The 26,762-nt window shown below is 32.1% G+C and overlaps 1 protein-coding gene across 1 annotated transcript in view; it reads left to right on the forward strand.

The window, feature by feature from the left end:
* The first annotated feature begins 13,022 nt into the window (after positions 1-13,022).
* Positions 13,023-26,762, forward strand: part of LOC108772956 (tumor necrosis factor receptor superfamily member 3) — a 16,782-nt gene continuing 3,042 nt past the window's right edge. Inside the window, exon 1 of the mRNA XM_018538631.1 lies at positions 13,023-13,106. Within this exon, the coding sequence (XP_018394133.1) occupies positions 13,023-13,106 (84 nt within the window). The remainder of the gene's footprint in view (positions 13,107-26,762) is intronic.

Consider the following 26,762-nt stretch of genomic DNA (forward strand, 5'->3'; position numbering starts at 1 on the left):
GACATCGAATCGATGTCAATTCGACGTCGATTTAATGATTTCGACGTCGAATTGATATCGATTTGATGTCCATTCCATTGTCATTTCTCACTGGGATGGTTATACTTACTTCAACTCTGATTGATTAGGCTTTGCATTCTTTTAGTCTGGAATTGCGTTGTATCGTATAAAAATGCTGTTTTTATTTAAATAAAATTCGACTGGCAAGCTTGTTAAAACTTTTTATAAATTACGGACATAAAAGATGGCATGTCGCTGTGAGATATTATACGATTTTATTTTCATTACAAGTAACACAAATATACAATATCTTAATACTTTGAACTGTTATTCTAAACTGAAAAAAACTGCAAAGCATTGTCAGTTAAAGTTAAAGTAGAGAAAAGTCAAAAATAGTCATAACGGGCTGCAGGATTGCTAACGTAGTAGGTCTATTCTTTTTGCCTGCACTGACTAAACTAGTGCACACAGTACAATAAGTTGAAGTGAAACAATAATAGGCCTGCTCTTTTTGACTAAACTTTTGCACTAGTTCATCTTTTTTCCTTTTCTCTTTACCTGGAAAGAAAAGTAATTAAGAAAGATGAACTAGTGCAAAAATTCAGTCAAAAAGAACAGGCCTATTATTGTTTCATTTCAACTTATTGCACTGTGTGCACCAGTTCAGTAAAAAGAACAGATCTAATCTGTGCATAGATGTGTGTATGTTAGGGTTGCCAACCGTCCGGTTTTGACCCGGACTGTCAGGTTTTCAGTAATCTTGTCCGGTGTCCGGTTGACTAGTCAAACCGGACGTCATATGTCCGGTTTGTAAGTACATCCAAATAATAAAATCAAATTTAAAACGCCATAAGAAGTTACGTAACAGACCGCCCAATTTTCGTGGCGCTCCGCTAGGACTACCAACTACGTGCACTCAAGTGCACTTTTTGAACGTAGTCGGTAGTTCTAGCGGAGCGCCACGAAAATTGTTCCATTAAAGTCAATCAAGCATTACCATCTTTAACAATAACTGAAAGAAATTCATTTGAAGAAAATGCTACTAATTTTTTATCTACATGTATTTCTTATCTTGAGAAGTGGTATAATTTCAAAGATAGCCCATTCCAATATTTTTCAAATCTTTATCCCTCAAAACTTTAGTCATTTCAGGATATTGTAAAAGTAGCAGAAGTTCTTAAATTAGAAGTTGATGGAGATCAGTTATATGAAGAATATATAATGTTAAAAACTGTTGCTCCTCATATCGATAAAAATCTATCTGTTGATCAACAATGGATAGATATTTTTAAAAAATGTAATTTTATTACCAATAATATACTAAAAATAGTTCAGGCTGTACTCTCAATACCAACCAGTAATGCTTTCCCAGAAAGAGTGTTCAGCTTAATGGAACAAGTGTGGACAAAGTCAAGAAATAGAATGGAAGTGAAATTGGTCAAAGCTGAATTATTTACTGTGATTAATTTTGATATGTCATGTAATGAATTTATAAATTATGCTAGATCTAGACCTAATTTATTGAAAGCAGTAAGAAATACGGAGAAATACAACTCGAAATGAACTCAAACTATAATTTAAAAAGTACAAGATTCGTATTATTAATTTTGTTTTTCAAAGTTGTATTTTTTTTACTTAATATTTTTATTTTTGTTCAACAAGTTTTGTTTTAACAAATGTGAAAGATTTTTTAATATGTTAAATGTTTTAACAAATGTTTATAACATATATTGAAGGTAGTAATGTATTTTTTTGTACTCGTAATAAAATAAAACATGGTATAACAAATGTTAAATGTTACATATATATAATATAATATAATTTTATGTTTAAAAATAAAATGTGTAATATTAAATAATATATAGTAGTTTATTTTTTACTTTATTCAATCAACTCTGTTTTCAAAATTGTTTGGAAAACAATTGTGATTATTGTAATTTCTTACAAAATTTTGTATTTAATCTAATTTTATGATTATTGTTTATGTCCGGTTTTGTCCGGTTTGATTTTGTTTCCAAAAACAAAATGTTCGGTAATTTACACTTTTGAATCTGGTAACCCTAGTCTCAACGCGATTCATAGCATCGCAGGTCGACACAGCATGACAACATTGGCAACATGCTCGGCGCAAATAATTCTGAGCACCAAAATATTTCACTAATGCGTCCTCATTTTTCTTTCTGGAAAAATATCTATAATTTTGAAATACGACACAAATCTCTAGTTTAGAACCTCGTCTCTTACTTCATACATTCTAAATGCTTTCACAATGGATACAGTCAACGCGATGCTACAAATGCTTTAAAGCGTTTCTTGATTGTTCAATTTGTAAAATTCTTTCTTCTGATTGGTCAATCAAACGCTTCAAAGCATTTATTATAGCGAGATTTGACTGCACCCAATATGAGTGAAAAGTATTTAAATATTTTTTTGTGCATATTCTGTCAGGATTGGCGATTCGATCGGAGTAGAGATTTTGTTTTACTTTGATAAGAGCATTATTTTTATTAATTTTTTTTTTAATTTTTAATAAAATCTGTCGAGTATGTTTCGCATACTTTTACCTTAACTTCGTATGTTTATTTTCAACTTTGCATCTTCACTTCTTTGTGGCAATCTTGTGGAAAATTAAAAGAACCTTTTGTCTACTGGCCATAATGCTTTCGTCAGATAGACGAGAGCCAATCAAAAAAGAAGAAAAGGACATTTTAATTTTCAAAGTGTTTTTTTTTGTTTTCTTTTAGAAATTTTTTTTTCTAAAAATAGCTGTTTTTGATGAAAAATAATTTTTTAATTTTAAATTTCTAACTTTATTTAATATTCTACCTATAAAAAATTTGGTGACCCGATGCATTGCTCTCATCTTTCAAGTTGGTATTATCGAGTAACGAGAAAACAGCTCATATAATAAGTGATCGATATAATAAGATATAATAGTATTTATGTAAAGTAATGAATAGGTGAGATGTTATTTATGTATGGGATACATTCATTCAACTGAACATGAAATTAAGTTTTAAATTAGACTTTTCTCTATAATTTCTCGATCATTTGTTGTGAAAGAAATGTTTCGAACAAAAATGCCGAGAAGAAGAGAACGTATTATTTTCCAATATTTTCACGTTGGAGAAAATATTATTATTGGATGTTGTGCGATTTATCACAAATCAAAAATTGCAATTAAGATCGAAATAATACAATTTTATTTATTTGTAAAATGTCAAGATCCCGTGCAGAAATTCAACCTCGTGCTGATCTAGTTACTAGATAGAAAAGTTGTGTCTTATCTAGCTACTAGCTAGTGTCTCTAGATAGTTACTATGCGGAAAATGTAACGCTCACTTCTCCCAGCAGCTGTATACGGAAAATTAGCTAGTAGCTAGACAGAAAAAATTAGCTAGTAGCTAGACAGAGAAAATTAGCTAGTGGCTAGACGTAAAATGTAACGCTCACCTCTCCTAGTAGTTGTATACGGAAAATTAGCTAGTAGCTGTACAGAAAAAATTAGCTAGTGGCTAGACGTAAAATGTAACGCTCACTTCTTCTAGTAGCTGTTCACGGAAAACTAGTTAGTAGCTATATAGAAAAAATTAGCTAGTGACTAGACGTAAAGTGTAACGCTCATCTTTCCTAGTAGCTGTATACGAAAAATTAGCTTGTAGGTAGACAGAAAAAATTATCTAGTAGCTATACAGAAAAAATTAGTTAGTAGCTAGATAACGAATATAAAATAAAAAAAAAACATTTCATTTGATCAATTTTTCTTATTCATATTTTCTATCTAGTCCCTAGATGGCTTCTGCTACCTAGAATTCTATATATAGTCACTAGATAGTTTTTATTAATTTACTATTTTCTCTCTATTTTTTATTATGCTCTTCTTGAACAAGTGCTGAGCGGGCCCAATGATGCGTCTTCTCCTATTCCTGAAAATATATATATCATACCTTGATAAAAATCTTTTACATACCTGGTAGGATTTGAACCCGGGACTCGAGCTTCTGAGTTAATCACCTAACGTACTGCTCCACTGCTACACAGTCGATAGATGTTTCGAATTGTCCACATATGTTACTCAATATAAATAATATTTAATATCTAGTAACTAGATAGTATTGACTAGATTACTGACAGATTTCTTTATATTAAGAACTATGTAATGACGAGACATATTCTTTCATAATAAAGAAATCTGTCTAGTAGCTGCGTAGAAATTGAAAAGGATGTCTTGCATCATAATTACTGACCAGTTACTAGATAGATTTTTTCACATTAAGAAATCTATCTAATGACTAGACAGAAATTATCATATTGGTCTTACTTATTAATTACTATGTAGTGACTAGACATATTTTTCCATATTAAAAAATCTGTCTAGTAGCTGCATAGAAATTGTAATGTATGTCTTGCATCTTAATTACTGGCCAGTCACTAGACAGATTTTTTCATATTAAGAAATCTATCTAGTGACTAAACTGAAATTAACATTTCAGTCTTACGTCTTAATTACTATACAGTTTGTAGACACATTATTTTATAATAAGAAAATGTATCTAGTGTCTGTCCAGTGACTAGATAGAAAACTTATCTAGTGGATGCTGTCTAGTGACTGACATGTTAATTTCAGTTTAGTCACTAGATAGATTTCTTAATATGAAAAAATCTGTCTAGTGACTGGCCAGTAATTAACATGCAAGACATACATTTCAATTTCTATGCAGCTACTAGACAGATTTTTTAATATTGAAAAATATGTCTAGTCACTACATAGTAATTAATAAGTAATTCTATTAAGACTGATAATTTCTGTCTAGTCACTAGATAGATTTCTTAATATGAAAAAATCTGTCTACCCTGCTTAAAAATTCCCATTGAAATCAATAGAAAACGATTAAATCCGACAAAAATGTAATAGGAATAAATCGCTTCAACAGGAAATATAAATTCGTCCGATTAAAAATGAATAATGTTCAATAGGATTCCTATCGTCTATAAGAATTTATAGGTTTTTATTCATTAGAAATGTTAGCCATTAATTGGATTGAATAAGATAATTTGATTTTTCAGAATTAAATGGGATTTAATCAGTTATTCCATTATACATATACAATGGTTTTTTAACAGAAAATTTACGAGACCAAGTTCAATATGATTGTATCGGATTTCACACGAGTGGTATTCAATGGGTTTTAATTGGAAAATTGCTTCGCACAAGTTCGACGGGATTCTATCGGTGTTCGTAGCCTATCCAATCAACGGGATCTTATCGGAGGATATCTTCGGCCAAGGTTGACTGGATTGTATCGGATTTCACACGAGTGGTGTTCAATGGGTTTCAATTGGAAAATTGCTTCGCACAAGTTCGACGGGATTCTATCGGTGTTGTAGCCTACACGATCAACAGGATCTTATCAGAGGATATCTTCGGCCAAGGTCGACTGGATTGTATCGGATTTCACACGAGTGGTGTTCAATGGGTTTTAATTGGAAAATTGCTGCTCACAAGTTCGACGGGATTCTATCGGTGTTCGTACCCTGCTTAAAACTTCCTATTAAAACTGTTTGAAACCGATGAAATCCGATAAAAATTTAATGGGAATAAATCAGTCCAATCGAAACAGAAAATTCTACCTATTGAAAACAAATAAGAATTAATAGGATTTCTATCAGGCACTACTTTTATCAAAAGACACGGTAGTGTCTCGCGCCAAGTGAACGCGAAGCGCGAGACCGCACGTGTATCTTTACGCGAGTCGATGAGTTCCGTGTACCCGAGATTACCGGATTTCACAATTAATGGCTGAATTTATCAATTTTTAAATATTCTTAATTTAGTTTTATTGTTTAAATTATATTATAAATATGTTTTTATTGTCTACGTATCCTACGAAGGAAGATATCTCGATGTGGAGTTGAAATGTCAAAAATTTTAACATTGGAAATGTCCGTTTCACGTTTTAAACACAGACGGCGTTTTGTCGAAAAAATGTTGTCCGTTTCACGTTTTAAACGGCAGACGGCGCTTGCTAGCATATTTTATTTTATATCGATTAGCTGTCAACGTAATGACATTAGATAGATAAAAATCAGCGATGGCAAAGGAGGATTTTTGTATCCTGTTAAAGCAGTCAATGTCTTGAAAGCTCACGAAAAAAATGTTCGAGAATCGATTTTGGTTCTAGGCTGTGCTTTGAACTGTACTGTCGCCTCTCAAGCAATGCCGAAGAGGATAACGAACGCGAAAATCGCATGTCTAGACTTCTCGTTGCAAAAAAGCTGATCTGAAAAGAATTGCTACAGCTACAGGTGTGCAATTTCTAATTTCGCTAATCAACATAGAAGGAGAGGAGAGTTTTGATGCTAGTTTTATATAAATTCTCACGGAATTATAATTAGTACCTAAGATACAGTTCGATCGTTAAAGGCATTTTATTGGTTGTGTTTCTCACGGTCTTATAAGATTTAATATTTAAATATTGTTTCTTTTTTATTTTAAGGCCAAAGGCACGCACAGTGAGCTCTATTATTATATTAGAGCTCTATTATTATATTTTATTATAATGTTTTTTTTTTAAATATTTTATATACAGATTTATAAGAAATATTTAACATTACAAAAAATGCGTGATATCTCAACAAAATTACCTTTTTAAAAAAAAGGAAAAAAAGGCGCCAAGTGTGTTAGCCTCACAAAATAAAATGAAATCTTTTTAAATTGCGCCAATTATGAAAGGAATATATTTTCTTGACACATATATAACATACTTTATTTCAAAAAGTAAAAGTACAAAAAACTTGGCGCTGCTAGAGAGAGAGAGAGAGAGAGAGAGAGAGAGAGAGAGAGACCTTATTATTTTTTTTTATATCGCCCTTGACTCTTCATATTGTTTATTTTTATATAACGAGTCCTTATTTCTTTTTCTATTAATTTCTTATTATTTTTCATATTCGGAATTATTTAATAACCATCTTATTATTGTATATTTTGAGGTCTAGCAGCGCCAAGTTTTTTGTACTTTTACTTTTTGAAATAAAGTATGTTATATATGTGTCAAGAAAATATATTCCTTTCATAATTGGCGCAATTTAAAAAGATTTCATTTTATTTTGTGAGGCTAACACACTTGGCGCCTTTTTTTCCTTTTTTTTAAAAAGGTAATTTTGTTGAGATTAAGAATTAACATGCTATTTTCCTAATACAAATGTGGTGAACCAATCGGATTCAATCGTCTCAAGTACCAACGTTTAGTTCAATAAGAATATATAGGCAAAGCACATACTTGGTTCAGTAACATTCAATACGAATCAATAGGGTATTTAGCCTTTACGAGGTGAATCGGATATAGCCTTCTTTCAGACGATAACTGACTAATCAGATTTAATTGGTAAAACTCATTTAATCGAGGTTAATGAGATTCAATCTGTCTTCCTACAATACATGTTTTATAGGTTTTGTTCAGTAACGCTCTTCTGCCACTATTAATGGGATTGAATCTGATTATCTACAATACGAATTGAATCAAATGTAATTGGTACCATGTTTTAGTTGATTATAATGGATTTTGATCGGTTTTCTTACGATAAATGGTTAATCAGATTTAATCGGCGATGCATTTCTGCTAGAATTAGTGAGATTATATCGGTTACTTACGATACCTGTTGAATCAGATTTAATCGGCGATTCAGTTCAACCGGAATTAGTGAGATTCTATTGGTTCTATCACACTATGAAGTTAATAAGTTTCAATTGGTAAATTCGTCGAATGCCGTTTAATGGGATTTTGTTGATTTCTTACGATACACGCTTCACCGGATTTAATCGGCGATGCATTTCAGCTGGAATTAATAGGATTCTATCGGTTACTTACGATACCTGTTGAATCAGGTTTAACCGGCGACGCAGTTCAACCGGAATTAGTGAGATTCTATCGGTTCTATCACACTATGAAGTTAATAAGTTTCAATTGGTAAATTCGTCAAACGCCGTATAATGGGATTTTAAGTAACGTCTTAAGACGCTAATGTGACCCTTTGATCGGTTCGTGACACCACAAGACTGAACTTATGATGATCTTGAATATAAAAACTGACCATAAATATCGGTCTAAGACGAATTTATATTTCCTGTTGAAGCGATTCATTCCTATTACATTTTTGTCGGATTTAATCGTTTTCTATTGATTTCAATGGGAATTTTTAAGCAGGGTAGACAGATTTTTTCATATTAAGAAATCTATCTAGTGACTAGACAGAAATTATCAGTCTTAATAGAATTACTTATTAATTACTATGTAGTGACTAGACATATTTTTCAATATTAAAAAATCTGTCTAGTAGCTGCATAGAAATTGTAATGTATGTCTTGCATCTTAATTACTGTCCAGTGACTAGACAGATTTTTTCATATTAAGAAATCTATCTAGTGACTGAAATTAACATGTCAGTCTTATGTCTTAATTACTATACAGTCTGTAGACACATTATTTTATAATAAAAAAATGTATCTAGTATCTGTCCAGTGACTAGATAGAAAACTTATCTAGTGGATGCTGTCTATGTGACTAGGTCGTAACTCAAGTTTACTAGATGGATTTCTACACGGGATTATTGATATCACTGTACTTTTTTTTATTTTTGCACACATATTATACTTTCATTTAGTAAATTTGGTTTATGAATTTTTTTATCGAGAGATTTAACTTTTCGTGAGATATGAAAAAATTACAAATGTCTCTAAACTTATAAAGGGTAATATATAATTTATTTTAGAAAGATTATTTTTAATGTTTATAATTATTTGTTATTATTTATGAATCACAAATTTTATCGACAATACTAATCATGACATGAATCTGCTGTCCATTTGTGAAAGAATGCACACCTGCTTCACAGGTTGTTTGGTGTAATGTGCAATAGCAAAGCAACACGAAATATTTAGCTGGTGATGAAAGAAATGCAAGATAACTGGTATAAATACTGACTCGAACATATCACATTCAAAGAGTGAGTTTTTTTTATTTATTCCGATAAGAATGTATGCATTAAGTTCAAATTCACTTAATTAAATAATATTGTCAATATATTTAATAACTTTACAATTATGGATAGTTTTATTTTAAAATGTTTAAAAACCTTACAATTTTTTTTAAATACATTTTCTTACATTTGTAAGAATATTAAGTTAATTTCCGTCATGGAATTATTGTAAATCTGCAAATTAATCTCACTTTAATCAATACAGTTAAATAACTTGTTGCATAATTGTGAATATGTAAATATATATATATATATTTAACATATTAGAGAGAGAGAGAGAGAGAGATTGATTGATTGATTGATTACAATTTATTAATGTCCTGGCCACCGAGGGGGCCGTGGACATACATGAATAGCATTCTACTCTTACATTCTCTGAGCAGGATACGAGTATAAAAAGTTACCTATTCTCCTTAGAAAAGTGAGTGGTAGGTTTACATTCATTAATAATAGTAGCACGATAGTATATAGTTAATTTATAATAATAATAAGATAATACAATATAAGTATATTAAATTATAAAGCGAAATATTAGATTCCGAGACTTACAGTACAACAATACAATATATGAGTGGTAGGTTTACATTCATTAATAATAGTAGCATGATGGTATATAGTTAATTTATAATAATAAGATAATAATATAAGTATATTTTTTAAATTATAAAGCTAAATATTAGATTCCGAGACTTACAGTGCAACAATACAATATACAGAATAACCGATAACAACAAAATATTATATATTATGTTTCGCAATGCAGTTAACTAAGTAGGTTACTAAATTTAGTCACTGCCTGTATTTCGTAGAAAATCGTACAAATTGATACGAAAAGTTGCGGCAGTGGTGAGGGCCTGCAGGCTAAGTGGTAATGAATTCCAGAATTTGATGGCCTTGATCCAAAAGGAACAGGCAAAGATATTGGTACGTGGCGTCGGGAGCATGAAGGTATTAGAACGAAAACGAGATGAGCGACGGAGGGAGTCATCAATGAAGGTAAATCTGGAAGATAGATACGATGATTGAGATGTAGTAAGAAGTTGAAAAGTAAGATTGCCGAGGAAATATTGCCTCCTCGATGCAATGGTCAGCCAGTTTGCTCTCCCTCGATATGGTGCTAATCGATCATCTCGCCGCAAACAGTAGACATATCTCAAAGCGATGTTCTGAATTCTTTGTAACTTGATATTAAGATAGCCAGATAGATCAGCAATAACAAGCGAGGCGTAATCAAGGTGAGGGATGACCAGTGCATTAACGAGTGATAGTTTAACACAAGTTGGTAAGAATGAGCCGCGGAATTTTAGTCTATGAAGAACATTGTGAACTTTTGATGAGATTGTATTGACGTGCCGATTCCATGAAAGGTCAGATGAGATTATTACTCCAAGGTTCTTGACATGGTCAGAATAGGGTATCACATCAGTACCGACTATGATTGGTGGAAGAGGTAGGTCACTAAGGGATGCTAGGTTTTGTGTAGATCCTAGGATAATTGCTTTTGTTTTACGGGTGTTTAATATTAGCCCATATTCACTGGACCATTGGAGTAACTTAGCAATATCACTATTTATTTGCTGTATGGTATCATTAATGCGGCTTATAGGAGTCGATAGGTAGAATTGAGTGTCATCAGCGAAGATGATGGTAGTATCTCGACAATGCTGAAGTTTGGAGAATAGAGTATTGATGACAATTATAAAGAGAATAGGTCCTAAGCTTGTTCCTTGTGGAACGCCTGATGTTGTAAATTCGAGCTGACACGGCTGGCCGTCTAGTCCGATTATGGACTGGGACCGTCCTGACAGAAATGAATGCATCCACTTGAGCGCTGAATCCTCAAAGCCTATTTCTCGTAGACAAGTCAAGATTGTAGTATGACTCAAGCTGTCAAAAGCTTTCGAGAAATCGAATAACACCAATATAGTAACGAAGCCCCTATCCACACCCACTCGGATGTCATCAAGAAGATGCAATAGTGCCGTTTGAGTGCTGTGATATTTGCGGAAACCACATTGTTTGGGATGCAGTATGCCATTGTTTTCAAGGAATGCAACAATTTGGCGCGTAGCTAGAGAGTCGATGACTTTAGACAAGTGAGGTGAGTTAGTTATTGGTCGTGTGTCAGATGGATTAGAAGGATCGGGATTTTTCTTGAGTGGAATAATATATGAAGATTTCCAGAGGGATGGAAAAACACCAGTAATAAGGGATTGATTGAAAATAGTTACTAGATACGGAACAATGACTGGAAATAATAGCTTTAAGTACGCAAGGGGAAGTTGATCTGGGCTGCGGCCACGAGTTTTCTTGAGAATGGAATTGAGGCTGTTGAAGACATCGAGGTGACTAATGAGAGAAAAATTGAATGACAATTGACAGTTAAGAATAGTCCGAGATAGGATGGAGTTAAGTGTTGCATGATCACAGAGCGGATGATTTGATGATATGGATGCATAGTGACGGTTTAAGATAGATGGGGCGAAGTGATGAAGCGCAGATAATGATTCACTGCATGCAAGACCACACCTGCGCAAGTATGACCACAATTTATTAGGGTTCGATTGTTGGAGTATTAGATTGCTTATGTGACGGTTTTTAGCTGACTTAATATCTTGCTTAATTGTACGACGCAAATACTTATACTGCTCTAACAACATGGAATTGCGAGTCCGCTTTGCACGTGTAAATACTTTATCACGTTCTTTGATTCTTTTACGCAGATCAGATGAGAGCCACGGAATAGAACGCTTTAGAATATGCTTTGTAACAATGGGTGCATGTTCATCTAAAGCCTCCGTTATACCGCTATACAAGGTCATAAGGTCACAATCGATATTATTAGGAATCACTTCGTTTAAGAGTCGGTTTGATTCGCTACTATGAGAAATAGGGAGTTTATGCTTAAGCGAAGAGGAAAGATTGTCAAGTAGAGAGGTATAATTACAGTTTTCAAAGTTGCGGTAGGTAATATGATGGGGAGTAATGTTAAGATTATTAAATTGGTAACAGATGGTGATGAGACAGTGACCGGCGGCAAAAGATGTACCAAAGCGCGATAGTTACGAAAGGTATCGTAAACTATATTACATCCCCGGAGCATTCAATATGGCATTACAGAAATTACAAGTAAATTGTCTGATATTCTCGTTTCGGCATGGCGCTAAGCTCGTCGTGTCGAAACGAAGTCAGAATACAAAGTCGAATACAAACCGCTTCAAGGTACAATTCGCGAGAGAAAGAGAGAGGGGGGAGGGGGGAGAGAGAGAGAGAGAGAGAGAGAGAGAGAGAGAGAGAGAGAGAGAGAGAGAAAGAGAGAGCAGTTCTTTTATAAGATATAACAAAATTAAGTTTATAATCGAATGTCAACTAATTTGAGAAAATGCATTCGATTATAGAATTTGATCGCACGAGCAACGATTATACCATTTTATTTTTGGTTACCACAAAATGAAATTTGCTAAATGGCTTATAAAGGAATTCTCGTAAGTGTAACACATCCTGAATGCCGCAATAGTGTATCTAGCAGTCTGTTTATATACGGTCTCTACGAAAATTCGAATGTCGGGTGGCTTGATCGGGAGTGTCCTAAAGGCGGAGAGGGACACGAAGGGCCACGTGACCGGGCGCGTGTTCAAGAGTAACAGCTGCACCGATGCACTCCTTTCAATTCACGTTGAACCTCCATCGAGATAACATTACAACGGTCAACTGAACGAATTTTATTCTTGGATCGCGTAGAAATATTTTATCCCAAACTCTCTGAGTGCCATAAAAATCATTCTATTCGCGTTTGTGTTAATTCAAACATAAATTATTTTACTTTCCATTTCTAAATCGAGATCAGAATATAAGATCATTGTTCTCATTTGAAATTCTAATATAGATGAGAGAGAAGTTGTGAATATATCGTAATTCTTGAAAGAAAAAAGTGACTTTGATTGAAGTGGCAAGTTCGAAACACGGAAAATAGAACTCAAAAGACAATGGATAATCGTCGAAAACTAATTCGCAATCAATGCGTGATGCTGACAATTATCATCGTTTACATGTTGACTGTATTTATTAAGGTACGTGTTCTTTTCTAAGCGATTAGAAAATGTATTTTATAAAATACATTTTCTTACATTTGCAAAAATATTGAATTAATTTCAGGCTGCAAAATGCGTCAAACGCTTAATTTTTTTTCTTTCTTTAATTTTATTTCTGTGATTTTTGATATTATTCCTGTTTATGAAATTTTGGATAAAGTATCACAAGATTATTTAACGGTTTTTAATCAGTTCCACATAAAAATCATAATACATTATAGAATATAAAAATGTGGAAAATAACAGAATTATCCAAAGCTTCATGACAAGATTCGATGACAATTTAAGATGAATCGTTCATTTTTATTTGGTTATTCATGAATTCATAAGATATTTGAGTTAAAACAGATTTCACTATATTTCTGGCAATCTGTGAGTAACTTTATCTTGACTGATAGAATCGTGAAATCAGATAGAGTTAAAATTGTATAGAAAATATTAATATACTGAAGAGGACTCCAAAGAGAATCGAAATCTAAATTTTGAATAAAGAAGACATGTGGTACATCAAATGGAGTAATATTCATTTCAATTAATTTATAAAGCACCTTCATCCGCATAGACTCTTATTAAACTCTGTGTCCACGGTGCTAGAACTCGGTTCGAGTCTAGCATCTAGATCTTGGATCTAGGAATGTGTAGCCAATCAACATGTAATTTTTACGGAAAAGTTAATTTAAACGACAAGTTAATTGGTTACACATTTCTCGGTCCGCAAGGATTTGGATCGAGTTCTAGCACGGTGGACCAGGGACTTTAACCTAGACTATATTTGTTAATTATTAGTTTGAGAGAGAGAGAGAGAGAGAGAGAGAGAGTTCTTGTTAAATACACTTATTTATAACATATTACATTAATTCTTTCATAAGCACAACAGAATTAAGTTAACGATCAGCTATCAGAGACATTGATTGAATAATCACAGAAGGTATGAGCAATTTGATAGGAGTAATTTGATAAATTTATTATTAAAAAATGTATTAATACAGCAGAAGAGATCTAATCCTGATTAGATTTACCTTAATACAGAAATAAATCATTATTCATTTGAGAAAAAAATTGCATGTGTTTGATATCCTGTTTCTTCTCAAGACAGCAAAGTATATTTATAACGTACGAAAAAAAATTTAATTGCATTGGCAAAAAGGATGAGATTTTTTTCAAATAATATTGGATCGCGCGCTTTCATGTAACTTTCAATTGAATGAGAAACATTGCCGATAAAAAGAGAATAATTTCAGGTATTACTTTCCTATTATTTTTGTTTTGGATTTCTTTAAAATCCCGTGTTACGATCTCAGATGTAGCATAATTTTGAGCGCTACTCGAGCCCTGTTAAACGAGAGACACTGGACTAATTATTGGCTGGAAGTAAAGTGCGAATGCAAGACAAGGTAAAACGATCAAGATAGCAATTGTCGTGCGAAAGCATAGAATTTCGATAAGTTTCATGATAATAGTTATTACCATGTGATTCTTCTAGCTAAAATATCACCGGATAAAATCAGTTCTCACGTCCATGAATTCGCAATTTCGTAACAATGAGATGCGGGTGGTAAAAAGATACGAGAGATCTTTCCTTGCAAAGGTCGTGCCGGAAATATCAAACTGCTTGGACATTCATGCGATATTTATCTGTAACATTAAAAATATATAATAATTCAAAGAAACCAGAAATTGCAAATAAAAAACAAATAAAAAAATATTTCTTCTGTTTATTATAGTTAATAAATTTTATCGAAAGAAATAAAAAAATTCAATCAATTTGCTCCAAAATTAAATACTTTATAGAAATTAGAATCTATTATTTCTTGCATTTTCTGTCATTGGTAATTATATTTTGTTATTGATTACCTGGTAAATTTTTTAAATAATAAATAATAAGAATAATTTTTTTGTACTAAATATATTTTTTAAATGTTATTATAATTACAATTAATTGTAATTTTAACTTTAAAATACTATGTATGTGTATACAGAATATTTTAAAATTCTGTTTTGTATACGGAATACAAGACGTGATACTTTATGCTAAAACGAACAACTTTTTTTTTTACAAAATTGCGTCCGACAAGTAGTTTTTGCAGTAGAACAGGTTGAGCAGTTAACGCAACATTTGAAAATGTAGATACATATGAATAACAATACGTTTTGCAAGCTAAGCGTCCTAATTCTAAATATCGTACAATTCCGTATGATAAATGTCATTAAACTTAAAGAATAACTTACTGATTAGCGAAATTCTCAAATGCCGACAAACTGATTTATTTTGAAACAGTAATTAAAAATAAAGTAAAATGTTCGAGGTAAGGTACATTAAACGCGCGTTAATTCTTTCTTTATCATTTCCAATAAACAATACGATAAAAAAATCAATCAAAATTATTAACTTTTATGTTATGTTTTAATAATACATTTTAATTAATAATACGTTTATTAATACATTTAATAACACATTTAATAATACATTTTAATAATAATATTAATTGTGCGATATTTAGAATTAGAACGCTCAGCTCTCAAAACGTATTGTTATTCATATGTATCTACGTTTTCAAATGGTGCGACGGCATCATAGACAATTCTTTTAATCATTTATTTCGTAAATAACGAAAACAATTATTATTATTATTTATTTTTAAGACTGTATTAAGATGTCAGAAACTGATTATAACAGAACCACACATTTTGAATAACGCGAGTAAGGAGCTCGCCAACCCTGAGCGCCATGTAGACAAAAATGTTTATTCGTTAACTTCAACCTACTCTACTGCAAAAACTACTTGTCGGACGCAGTTTTGTTAAAAGAAAATCTTTTTTGTTTTTGCATAAAGTATCACGTCTTGTACTCCGTACTATTTTGAATCACCCTGTATATATATTTATTGATATAATATTTTCTTCTCTAAAATCTAAAATACGTCTTTAAGGTACAAAAAGTTGAGCGCGAAATAGTAATTCGACCTAATTTGAGAAACGTGAAATCGATTAACTGTTACAAAAAATAATAAAAGTTATTATTGAATTTTCACTACGTAATTAAGTACATATTATATATTTTGTAATATATTAGATCGCAAAATTTTCGTGTGCTTACTTAAAGTATGAAGTAATTTGAACGCAAAATATACTTTTGTACGATCTCACGTGTTATCCGCGATTGTTGCACATGTGGAGACTCGAATGCATATACAACCACGTTCACACGTTACGCACGTTATACATGCGTCAGCGGGTTATTCGGTTCACTGGGGTATGCCATGTTTTATGAGGCTCATTAACATGGCATGGGAATCCAGAGACGGCTGTTTCACTCGGAGTGCGATTTTCGCGATGCTCAGCCCCTGATTTCTTTGCGTTCCTACACCTCGTTCCTACGGTGAAGCACAAGAAATGTTCATAATAATGTGCTTCAAACGGAGAGAGAGAGAGAGAGAGAGAGAAAGAGAAAGAGAGAGAAAGCTAGATAAAGGATGATAGATATAGATAGAATGTTTATTACCATTCTAGGGTCTCTAAGAACAAATAAATTAAAGCAACCATGTACAGAACAAAGAACATTTACAAAAAAAATCAATTAATAAAAAAGAATAAAAAAAGAAATAACATATAAACTCAGTGAATGATAGATGATAAATTACGTTTACAAATAATACGAAACAGAACCAAATATAATAAATTTTAGAGAGAGAGAGAGAGAGTGAGTTATCTACAGAACTATTGTCGCAGATGCACCTAAGGAAAAGGTGTTATTACCCTCTATGCTGACGTAACACCATATATGCAATACCTCGCTCTTCACGCATATCAGTAAATTACAGTATCTATACGACGCGACGTGGCGATGTGATGACAAAACCATTATTCATGAAACAGTACTTCATAACGCGCTCACGTAATTTCGGGAAAAAATGTGGCGTATTTGACACAGGTCGAGTCGCAAAACGAGATGTAAAGAGAAGCTAGAAGAAAGGAAAAGAAACACGAATGTTCAATTGTTGGCACGGCATTGCACAGGAAGGGCATGAACTTGTTGAAGTTTCACATGCTTGTATTGTGAGTTATCAGCATGGAAAAATTTGTTTGATGAATAGCGTCTTTAGACTCTTCAAACACGTAGAATTGACTGAAAGGTATCTTGTGCGTATGACTGATGAGGTCTCCAAAGATACCGAATCTCATTCGTGTCGTAAGAGGACCCAAAGGTTCACGTTTTCTTACAGCGACGTTATTTGGTTATAATTATTCTTATTATGCATATGTCTCTGGAAAAACGAAAAAGACACTCGCGCGCGTTTACCAGCGAACGTAAAGTTGTAATAAATAAACGTAACCTATGATATTTAGATTAGATGACACTAATCGCGCTATTTACAATTATCTGTTTTCCTAAGTTTTTAGTTCCTGTACCTTCTTATTAACAACTCATTTACATAACTTTGCATTGTAAAAATATTAATATGTTTGTTAGAAGAAACATTTGACGATGAACACAGGGACGAACGTTAAAATTACAACAAAATTACCTTTTTAAAAAAAAGGGAAAAAAGGCGCCAAGTGTGCGTCCCAGTATCCGAGAATGGATTGAAATGGATTAAAATGGATTAAAATTTTCAGAAATACGGATTCATGAATGTTAAAATGAATCCTTTTCAATCCGAATACGTTTTTATTCATTTATAGGAATTACATGGAGCATATCTGTATACTTTTCGATCATAAAATAATATTAGCTTTTTCGGTGCGTTTGTGACCATAGTGAATACTGTTCAATTCATAGTTTTGAATAGGAAACGCAGTTTTTCAATCCAGTTGTATCCAATTGAATCTAATTGAATCCAATTGAATTCAATTGAATCCACAAAAAAGTATTCGCTATTTAAAATACGAATTCGAATAGACAAAATCCAATCCATTCTTGCCTCATAAAAAACCGTTACATATATTATTACAGTATACAAAAGTGAATGTTACATAAAAGAAATGAATGTAGTTTAATGTTTATTTTAGAATTATAATATAACTCACTCATGTACCTAATCCTGTATTCTTAATTTTTTGTACATGTATATTTATACTTATTCTATACAAAATCTCACAATCTCACGCTGTGCGTTTACTTGGCACGAGAGTATATATGTATACTGTGTCTCTTGTGTGATAGTTTGCATCTTAATACTTTTTTTTTCTTAAATCTTTTCATTATTTTCTTATTCGGTATTACTTAATAACTAGGGTTACCAACCCAAGGCCTCAGAAAAAGAGTATATTGGTTGCCAAAAAGAGTACATTTTCTAAAAAAAAAAAAAAAAATGGGGAAGAAGGTTTTCTCTATTGATTACTGGTAGATATTCAATAAGATGACATGTGTGCAATGTAACTTCCAAATATATGTTGATATAATGAAAGTAATATTTGTTTGTGTTTTAGTAACTATATTTTATACATGTAACATTATTAAAATTGGACAATTAAAATTAATAATTAATACGTTAAAAATGGCGAATAAGAGTCAAATTACAATTTAAAATCTGAATCTAATAATTTATTCTAATATTCTATATTGCGAAGAATATCACGTAATTTTTGGCGTTTCGTCCCGGCTTCCACTACTGGACTCATCAGTAAGGTATTGTAATGGAAGCCTACCTTAGACGCCGGTGTAAGTTATTAAATCGAGATGCTATATAAAGAGATATACGCGTGTCTCAGCACTTGCGAGAATTTGCGAATATCGATAGACCTCTGATGGCGGGTCGACGTAGTAATATTCTTCGCAATATTTATCCAAGGTAAGAAATAACGTTCTATTAATATATGTAGTCCTCCCAAATTGCGCGCCGAACAATTGTCGGTCTTGCAACGCAAATCTAATAATCTGAATTTTTAATATTCTTCGCAATATAGAATATTAGAATAAATTATTAGATTCAGATTTTAAATTGTAATTTGACTCTTATTCGCCATTTTTAACTTATTAATTATTGTTATATAAAAGAGTCCTTTAATTCTTCAATTAATTAAAATTAATTCAAATTAAAAAAAAAACTCAATCTTTTATGTAACAACCGTATATATATGTACAGTCTTCAGGTGTCACGAACCAATTAGAGGACCGCATTCGCGTTTTAAGACATTACTTAAGACAGTCTTCAAATAAGAACTGATTATATGAATACCTAAACACAACCTAGTACAAACCAAGCATAACTTCGTATAAATTTATAAATATTAAATAATAATTTTTTAAATTTTGTGTTTCATTTTTAAAAAAAGAGTACAATAAGTGACAAGAGTACACTGTTTTCCGACCTCGAAAAGAGTACCATTGTACTCTTTAAAGAGTACGGTTGGTAACTCTATTAATAACCATCTTATTATTTTGAGGTCTAGCAGCGCCAAGTTTTTTGTACCTTTATCTCTTATAAATCTAGATATATATCATTAAATATATATAGTATATATATACATATTATATTATGTATACATATATGTTATTCTTATTATATTCTTTTTAAAGACGTATTTTTGAAATAATTTTATGATGAAAATTTTAATATAAAAATGTCGAGGCTATAATATTAAATTAACCGTAATTAAATTTCGCTAATCACAGAGCTGACATTTCACGCGCTCAGGCATGACGACAAGTGGTGAATGTACCACGAGGGCCCTTAACATGCAATATTTTTCAGGAAGTTGTTGGAAAAAAATATTTGTACATTTAAAATTTTTAATTATGTACACATGTGCATAATTAATATGCATAATTAATATCGGATAGTATATCGTAAAATAACAATCCAATAGCACGATATTACGAATATATCAACTGTTAAAACAAATTCGTAATTCATTTCAATTGTGTTCATTTGTCTCGTACGGTAAATATTTGTATTTATGGGTCTGTTTTTTGTTCCTCCACTGTCTGAACTAGTGCACACGGTGCAATAAGTTAAAGTGAAACAAACGTATATTGTTTCACTTCAACTTATTGCACCGTGTGTACTAGTTCAGACAGTGCAGGAACAAAAAACAGACCCTATATCGATATAAAATAAGATATCCTAACGAGTGCCATCTAACGTTTAAAATATGAATCAGACAACATTTCTGAGGGCGATGATGATAATGATGACGTATTTTGACATCAAAATTTGACAGTTCGGACTTCGCATCGCAATATCTCCATTTGTAAGGTATATAGACTATAAAAAACAATTTTATTATAAAATCTAAACTTTGACAAAATTATCAAAATTTTATTGAATAATAGTTATCCATTAGATCTTATTTTTAACACTATTAATAAAAAAATACAAAAAAAATTAGACTCACATAACAGAACTACAACGATTTCCAACATTAATGACAACAATAATAAGACGAAAATCAATTATTTTACGATTCCATATATTTCTAACTTATCTAATACAATCAAAAATTATTTTAAAGATTGTCCTACATTTAAAGTAGCTTACAACGGTATTAATAGTCTCAGGAACATCATTAAAGTACAAAAAGACAAAATTCACACCATGTTACATACGAACGTCATTTATAAAATTTCTTGTAAAAATTGTGATGCATCTTATGTTGGTCAAACCGGTAGAACTTTTAAAACAAGAATATCCGAATACAAAAATCACATAAACCGTAACTCACAACAAAATTCTGTTATCACGAATCATAGACTGCAATTTTCTCACGATTTTGATTGGGACAATATCAAAATTCTTGACAAAGAAATTTCATTAAATAAAAGACTTATATCTGAGATGATTTATATTCGAAAACAAAAAAATAGTTTAAATTTACAAACTGACACGGAACTCTTTGACAAAACATATGATTGTTTACTTTCTCACATTTGATTTCCATATTTTTAATATTCCATCCTAACGATCTTTAAATGTCACATTATGTCATGAACACTTGACAAGCACGTTACATTCGCTACTTCTAATATTATAACATATAAGTGATTTTGCATAAAAATTTTTATAATTCTCACATTCACATCAATTTTATATTATAATTAACTATTTATATTATTTTTACGTTCTATCATTTTATTTGAGTATGTTATTTTTTTAATGCAGCTTCACATATATATTTTTTAAAGTCTTGTATTCTCAGTGTTATATTTATAATTTTTTTCAATTAGTTTAATACTTTTACTGTCTTTTTATATTGTATTAATACATTTTGTCTTGATATTTATTAACAATAATTTATCTATACAAGCTATTAACATCACTTTTGTAATTTTAATATTAAGTGTTCTAGGTAGAACTATGTTGTATTTCATATTAGAAGTTCTTGATAAGGATCCAAACTGAGGATCGAAACGTAGAAAAATTTGTACATTTTCAATAAATCATTTGTATCAACACACACTAACATCCTGTGTACAAGACTCGATTAGGCAATTCTCTTTCTCTGATTTAAAATCTAAACTTTTGAGTAAATTGAGAATACTGAGAGAAGTCGATTAATTCAATTGTTTATTATGAGATCCGATAATCTCGGGTAATCGGAACTCACCGACTTACGTAAATATACAGTACGATCTCGTTTCGCGTTCACTTGGCGCGAGACATTATGTCTCTTGATCTAAGCTATTTTTTCGCAATTTTTTATTAACCTTATAAAATGACATTACAAATTTTATGTACATACCTGTGAGCGAGGTTACTAAGCGCTAAACTATATCTTCAGTGTCATCAGAGAGTCCAATTTGCTATGTGCTGAAGCAGAGACAAACTTTTAAAAATTCGGTCCGTTACGTAGTATCAGTGTGGACACCCGGTTCCTATATAAAATTTACATATCAATATAGCAATCATTCGATAGCGCCAATACTCTAGAATTAACCTTTTTACACGATATTTTATTTTTACTGTGATGTTTGAAGTTTCTCAGAAAAACAATCTCAATAAAAGATAAAATTCTGTTTTGGATAAAAGTATTTTGTCGTTAACAACGTTTAATGCAAATTATTTGCAACTTTAAAAGATACAAGAATATGCTTTTATCTCCCTTCCTCCTGTCCAGGTGCATGCTTCCTCCGATTTATAGAATATGTGGAGGGCGGAGTGTTCAAAACGGAACAATAGAGTGCGTAGCGACCGAAGATAATTATCGCGGTTCTCAAGGCAGCTGCGACTGTGGGTTCACCCTCGGGGTAACCCAGCGTCTTCCTCCGGGAAGTAGAGCCGGCTGGTGTGCTCGAAAGTCTAACACATGTACACACGCACACATGTATATGCACACCCACAAAAAGAGGACAGGGGGAAACCCAGTCTGGCGTGACTCCGCAGGTACTGCCTGTTGCAATTTTGGCGGTGCCCTCCTTTAAAAGTATCGGGACTTTGCGGTTTGCTCGAAAGTGGAAATAATGTAAAGAAATATTGAAAATATTAAAAAAGATTATGAATATATGTAGAATGCAAAATATTATAAGATAGATATTCTTGTCTCGATGGCTCTACGAAAAGGAATGTCGAATATTTTTAAATAATAATAATATAATTAAGACACTTTCTACAGTAAATCTCTCTCGAATTAGCTAGTATATAAATATCTAATTTTGTAATATAAAATGAAGTTGAAGAGAGAGAGAGAGAGAGAGAGAGAGAGAGAGAGAGAGAGAGAGAGAGAGAGAGAGAGAGAGAGCGCTTTGATTATCGATGAAATAAGAGAAAAAAAGATGTTAAAGATGCAACTTTTAATGTATAATCTAGTGATAGAAATAATAAGGTTCGGAGGCATTTCTTTGACTAACTACACACAAACATTACTATAGTTTTTCTAAAAAAAAAAAAAAAACAAATTATAATGATTTAAAAAATTACGATTTACTATTGTGTACTATTTTATTAAGATATACACGTAGTTTTAATATTTTATCCAAATTATGCAGATTTATATTTATTTGTGATTTTGATTGAGCTTTAGTTAGGCAAATTTTCGACATTTTTTATTGTAAAACTACTTTAAGATAAAGAAAACTAGAAAGTACATATTTTTCATATTATATTTAAAATTATTCAATAATCTCTTCCATCCAATTAATTAATATTTTCTGTTTACTTGCGTACAAATGTTTTTACTCATTCTTTTGTAAATATAGAAAATATTTATACAGGTTTGACAAATTTGATAAATATTCTATCAATATTGGCAGACTGAAAAATCGCGCGGAGATTCAATCTGTAGTAGAGTACGTGCATCGACGACGAGCACGAAACGTCTTATCCTGTAATATGACATTTGGAACGTGTCTCCATTTGGCTTCAAAATTACTGCAATTTTTTTCTCGTGCGCAAGGTATCCGCCTCTTCCGGTGACAAATGGAAGTAGGCCACGTTCCTTCAGGTGAATCGGGCAGGAATAATTCGCCACCCGACGCCACCCTATTCACGTGCGCGAGTCTTTTCAGCTACTCTACCCTCAAAGCGCTCGTGCACGCATGTACTCAAAATCCTTTCCTTTCTTTTTCATCGTTAATTACCTTTGTGGTCGCGAAGACCAGAATAGAAAATAAAAAATAATTATTATCAATCACGAAATGAATAAATTCAACGGAAACCACATTCGAAGTCCTGATGATGATTTAATTGTTCAATTAATTACTTTCAGTTACTTGCTCAATTATTTGCTATTATTTGCTTTTCAACTACAGCTAAATTTTTAAAAATTATTGATTTCGTAAAAAAGCTTTAAATATAGCAACGAAGAACTTTTATTGCAATAAAACTGACCCATTGAATGAACGTCGTCAAAGTACGTCATATCGCATGTGCATCCATTGCACAGTCTATTCGTTTGAAATTTATCGATATCAATGTATCGACTAAAAAAAAAACGAAAAAAAAAGAAGCAGAAGCGGGACACAAAGGTACCAGCAATTACCGCTTCCGTTCTGTTCGTCATACCGGAAGTTTCTATTCATACTCGTCACACTATGAGCGCAACTTTACTTCCGTCATTGCTGTTACGGATCGTTAGCAGACCTCGCCCGGCTTTTGCCCAGTTGGATCCATAGATCTGTTCGCGTTGCTTGAAATTCCCAAAAGTTTTTGAACTTAAAATGATATATATATATATAACAGACTTTATATTTTTTAAAGTCATATTACAAAAAATATCTTCACATTTATATATACGAGGAGATACCGCGAGCTGTTCGACGTATTTCTTATAAGTGTCTAGTTCCGCGGAGCGGGGTCTAGTACCGATATTTATTGGCATACCATGGGTTCTTCGAGCTCGTAAGGCCTGTGTTTCCACGGCGCGTAATGGGTTTGCAACGTGCTTTTGCGATGGCAGCGAGCTGACGAAAAGAAATATCGGAAATTGCCAAAGAGTACTCCCAATGCGATACTTCTCTCTGGCCAGCTTTCTGCATCGTTCAAGCATAGCGTCGAACTCGTTCAAGATTCGTTGACTCGTACAAGAATGTTCTGTGGTTTCTACAAATGAACTTTTTTCCAATCGACAAATCTTAAGCCGCGCACAAAACCGCTGTGTCTTGTTGCGAAGTTCTCGAGATTTTCATTGAAGAATGCAACGTCTCTTCCGCTTCGAGTAATTCTGAGAAACCCCCGAAGATCGATGTTTCTTGCTTGTTGATGCTCTTGCGAAGTATTCTCGCTCTCTGCTAGAATTAAACCTCAACCTCAATCATAGTTCTTCAGTTCTTAACTCACTTCGGCATCACAAGTACAATCTTCCATTAAAATTCTGTTACGCCAAACTTTGAAGTTAACTGAAGAACAAAATTTCATTTATATTTATTTTCACTCTTGTATTCTCTTTTTTCTGAAAGATAATTCGTTAAGAAATTTATTTAAAATTTATTTAATATTCCACGGTTTATTATTGTCCAATGCGCTAGCTTGATAAGGTAGTTATCTACTTTGAAGGGTCGTAACTCTTTGCTAACTTAATAACCGCGACCATAAATTGACAGCAAGCATCCTTTCATGTGACGATAATGTTACCTTTGAGATAAAATGATGAGCGCTCTATTGCAAATTACAAACGAATAAATATTTATTTCTCTTAGGAACAGTTTTGTATTATCAATAACGTATAACGCTTTTCATAAAATTTTTCTTTTATGCAAAACCACCTAATGATATAAATTGGAGCATAAGTATACGCTTTATGTATACCAATATTTGTTGGAGTTGTTTCGTCCTAAGGTATAGAGGAGTAATTTCTAGTTTACATCATGGTCTACTAAACAACAAAGATGATTAGTCGGTTCTACAGCTGATTAAATAACTGATGTCAGTAAAGCTGGCCCAAACGGTTTTTTTTTACCAGAAGTACGCACTGTTAGCGCTTTTTTTACCTTTTTTAAAAAAAAAGTTAAGTTTATATACGATTGTAGAATTTAATAACTTGGTAAGGATAACACCACTTTTACATTTATAAAAAATAGTAACACACTTAGGTTTTCCTTTTTAATTTGGTAATACTAATTTACACCAACTTAGGAATACACAATTTTGTGTAAAAGAAAACCGAGACAGTACCGTGTCTCTAGATATAATTTTAAGAAAGCATTCTTGACAATAAAATCTCACGACTTCTGATTCTTCCTACAAATTAAAGCTATTATTACACACATTCCTTCATTGTACAAGGGTTGATAGTACAAAATTGTTTCGGAGAAAGACAAATATTATTTTCTCAATAATCCATGTCGTGAGAAGCTCGATGGCAAAAGCCCATGGTCGCGAACATGCGATGACGGTGCGCGCGCAGAGGTAAGGTGAAGGGTTTCAAATTAAGGCCCGGTGCTAACGATTCGCGTGATGCGTGGTGACCGTCGGCGCGTGCCGCACGAAGCAGCTGCCAACAGCTGCTGTAGAAAAGGATCGTCTCTTGTTCTTATTTCATTTTTACTTGCGTCGCCTCTGTGGTTAAACGATAGCATTAGTCTTTCGGAAAAATACAGTGGACAAGAGTCTTTTATACGAGACAAACTATGTTAAATTTAACTACATATATAGTTTTTAGCATTTAGTATTGTATTCATTCATATAATAATTAAAAAATGTTTTATTTGATCGCACTACTATAATAGAGCGAATTGCTCTCATTAGTCCTAAATTTTTCATTTTTGATTATTTCGAGAGTTGACTTTTTTATTGAATTTAACTATAGTATTTGCATAATATACATATAACTGCAATTGTACGTGATTTTGTTCTCGAAAAAAATATAAATTTAATTGCCAAATTTTCCTTATGAATTCAATATATAGATTCTCGTTATATGAGATGAGATGAACTACTATTGTATTATTGTATGAAAAGAAGGCAGCCAGGAATATTAAATAAGATATATTATAAATATATTTTAATAATATATATATATATTATATTAATGAATAAGAGAGCTTTAGCCACACGCTAGATATAATAAGCGATATTTATTTAATAGTTATATATATAAATACAAATTAAAAAGTGAAAATAGACGTTTCGGCCCTAAAAGAAGCCATCTTCAGTACAAAAATTAATATAATAATGAAGAAAAACAATAACATTATATGATATATTTTTTGGTTATACATGATGCGATTCTGAGTCGTTATTCCGATTACAATTTTTATAC

The sequence above is a fragment of the Cyphomyrmex costatus genome, unplaced genomic scaffold (assembly GCF_001594065.2).
Source record: "Cyphomyrmex costatus isolate MS0001 unplaced genomic scaffold, Ccosl1.0 scaffold1933, whole genome shotgun sequence".
NCBI lineage: Eukaryota > Metazoa > Arthropoda > Insecta > Hymenoptera > Formicidae > Cyphomyrmex > Cyphomyrmex costatus.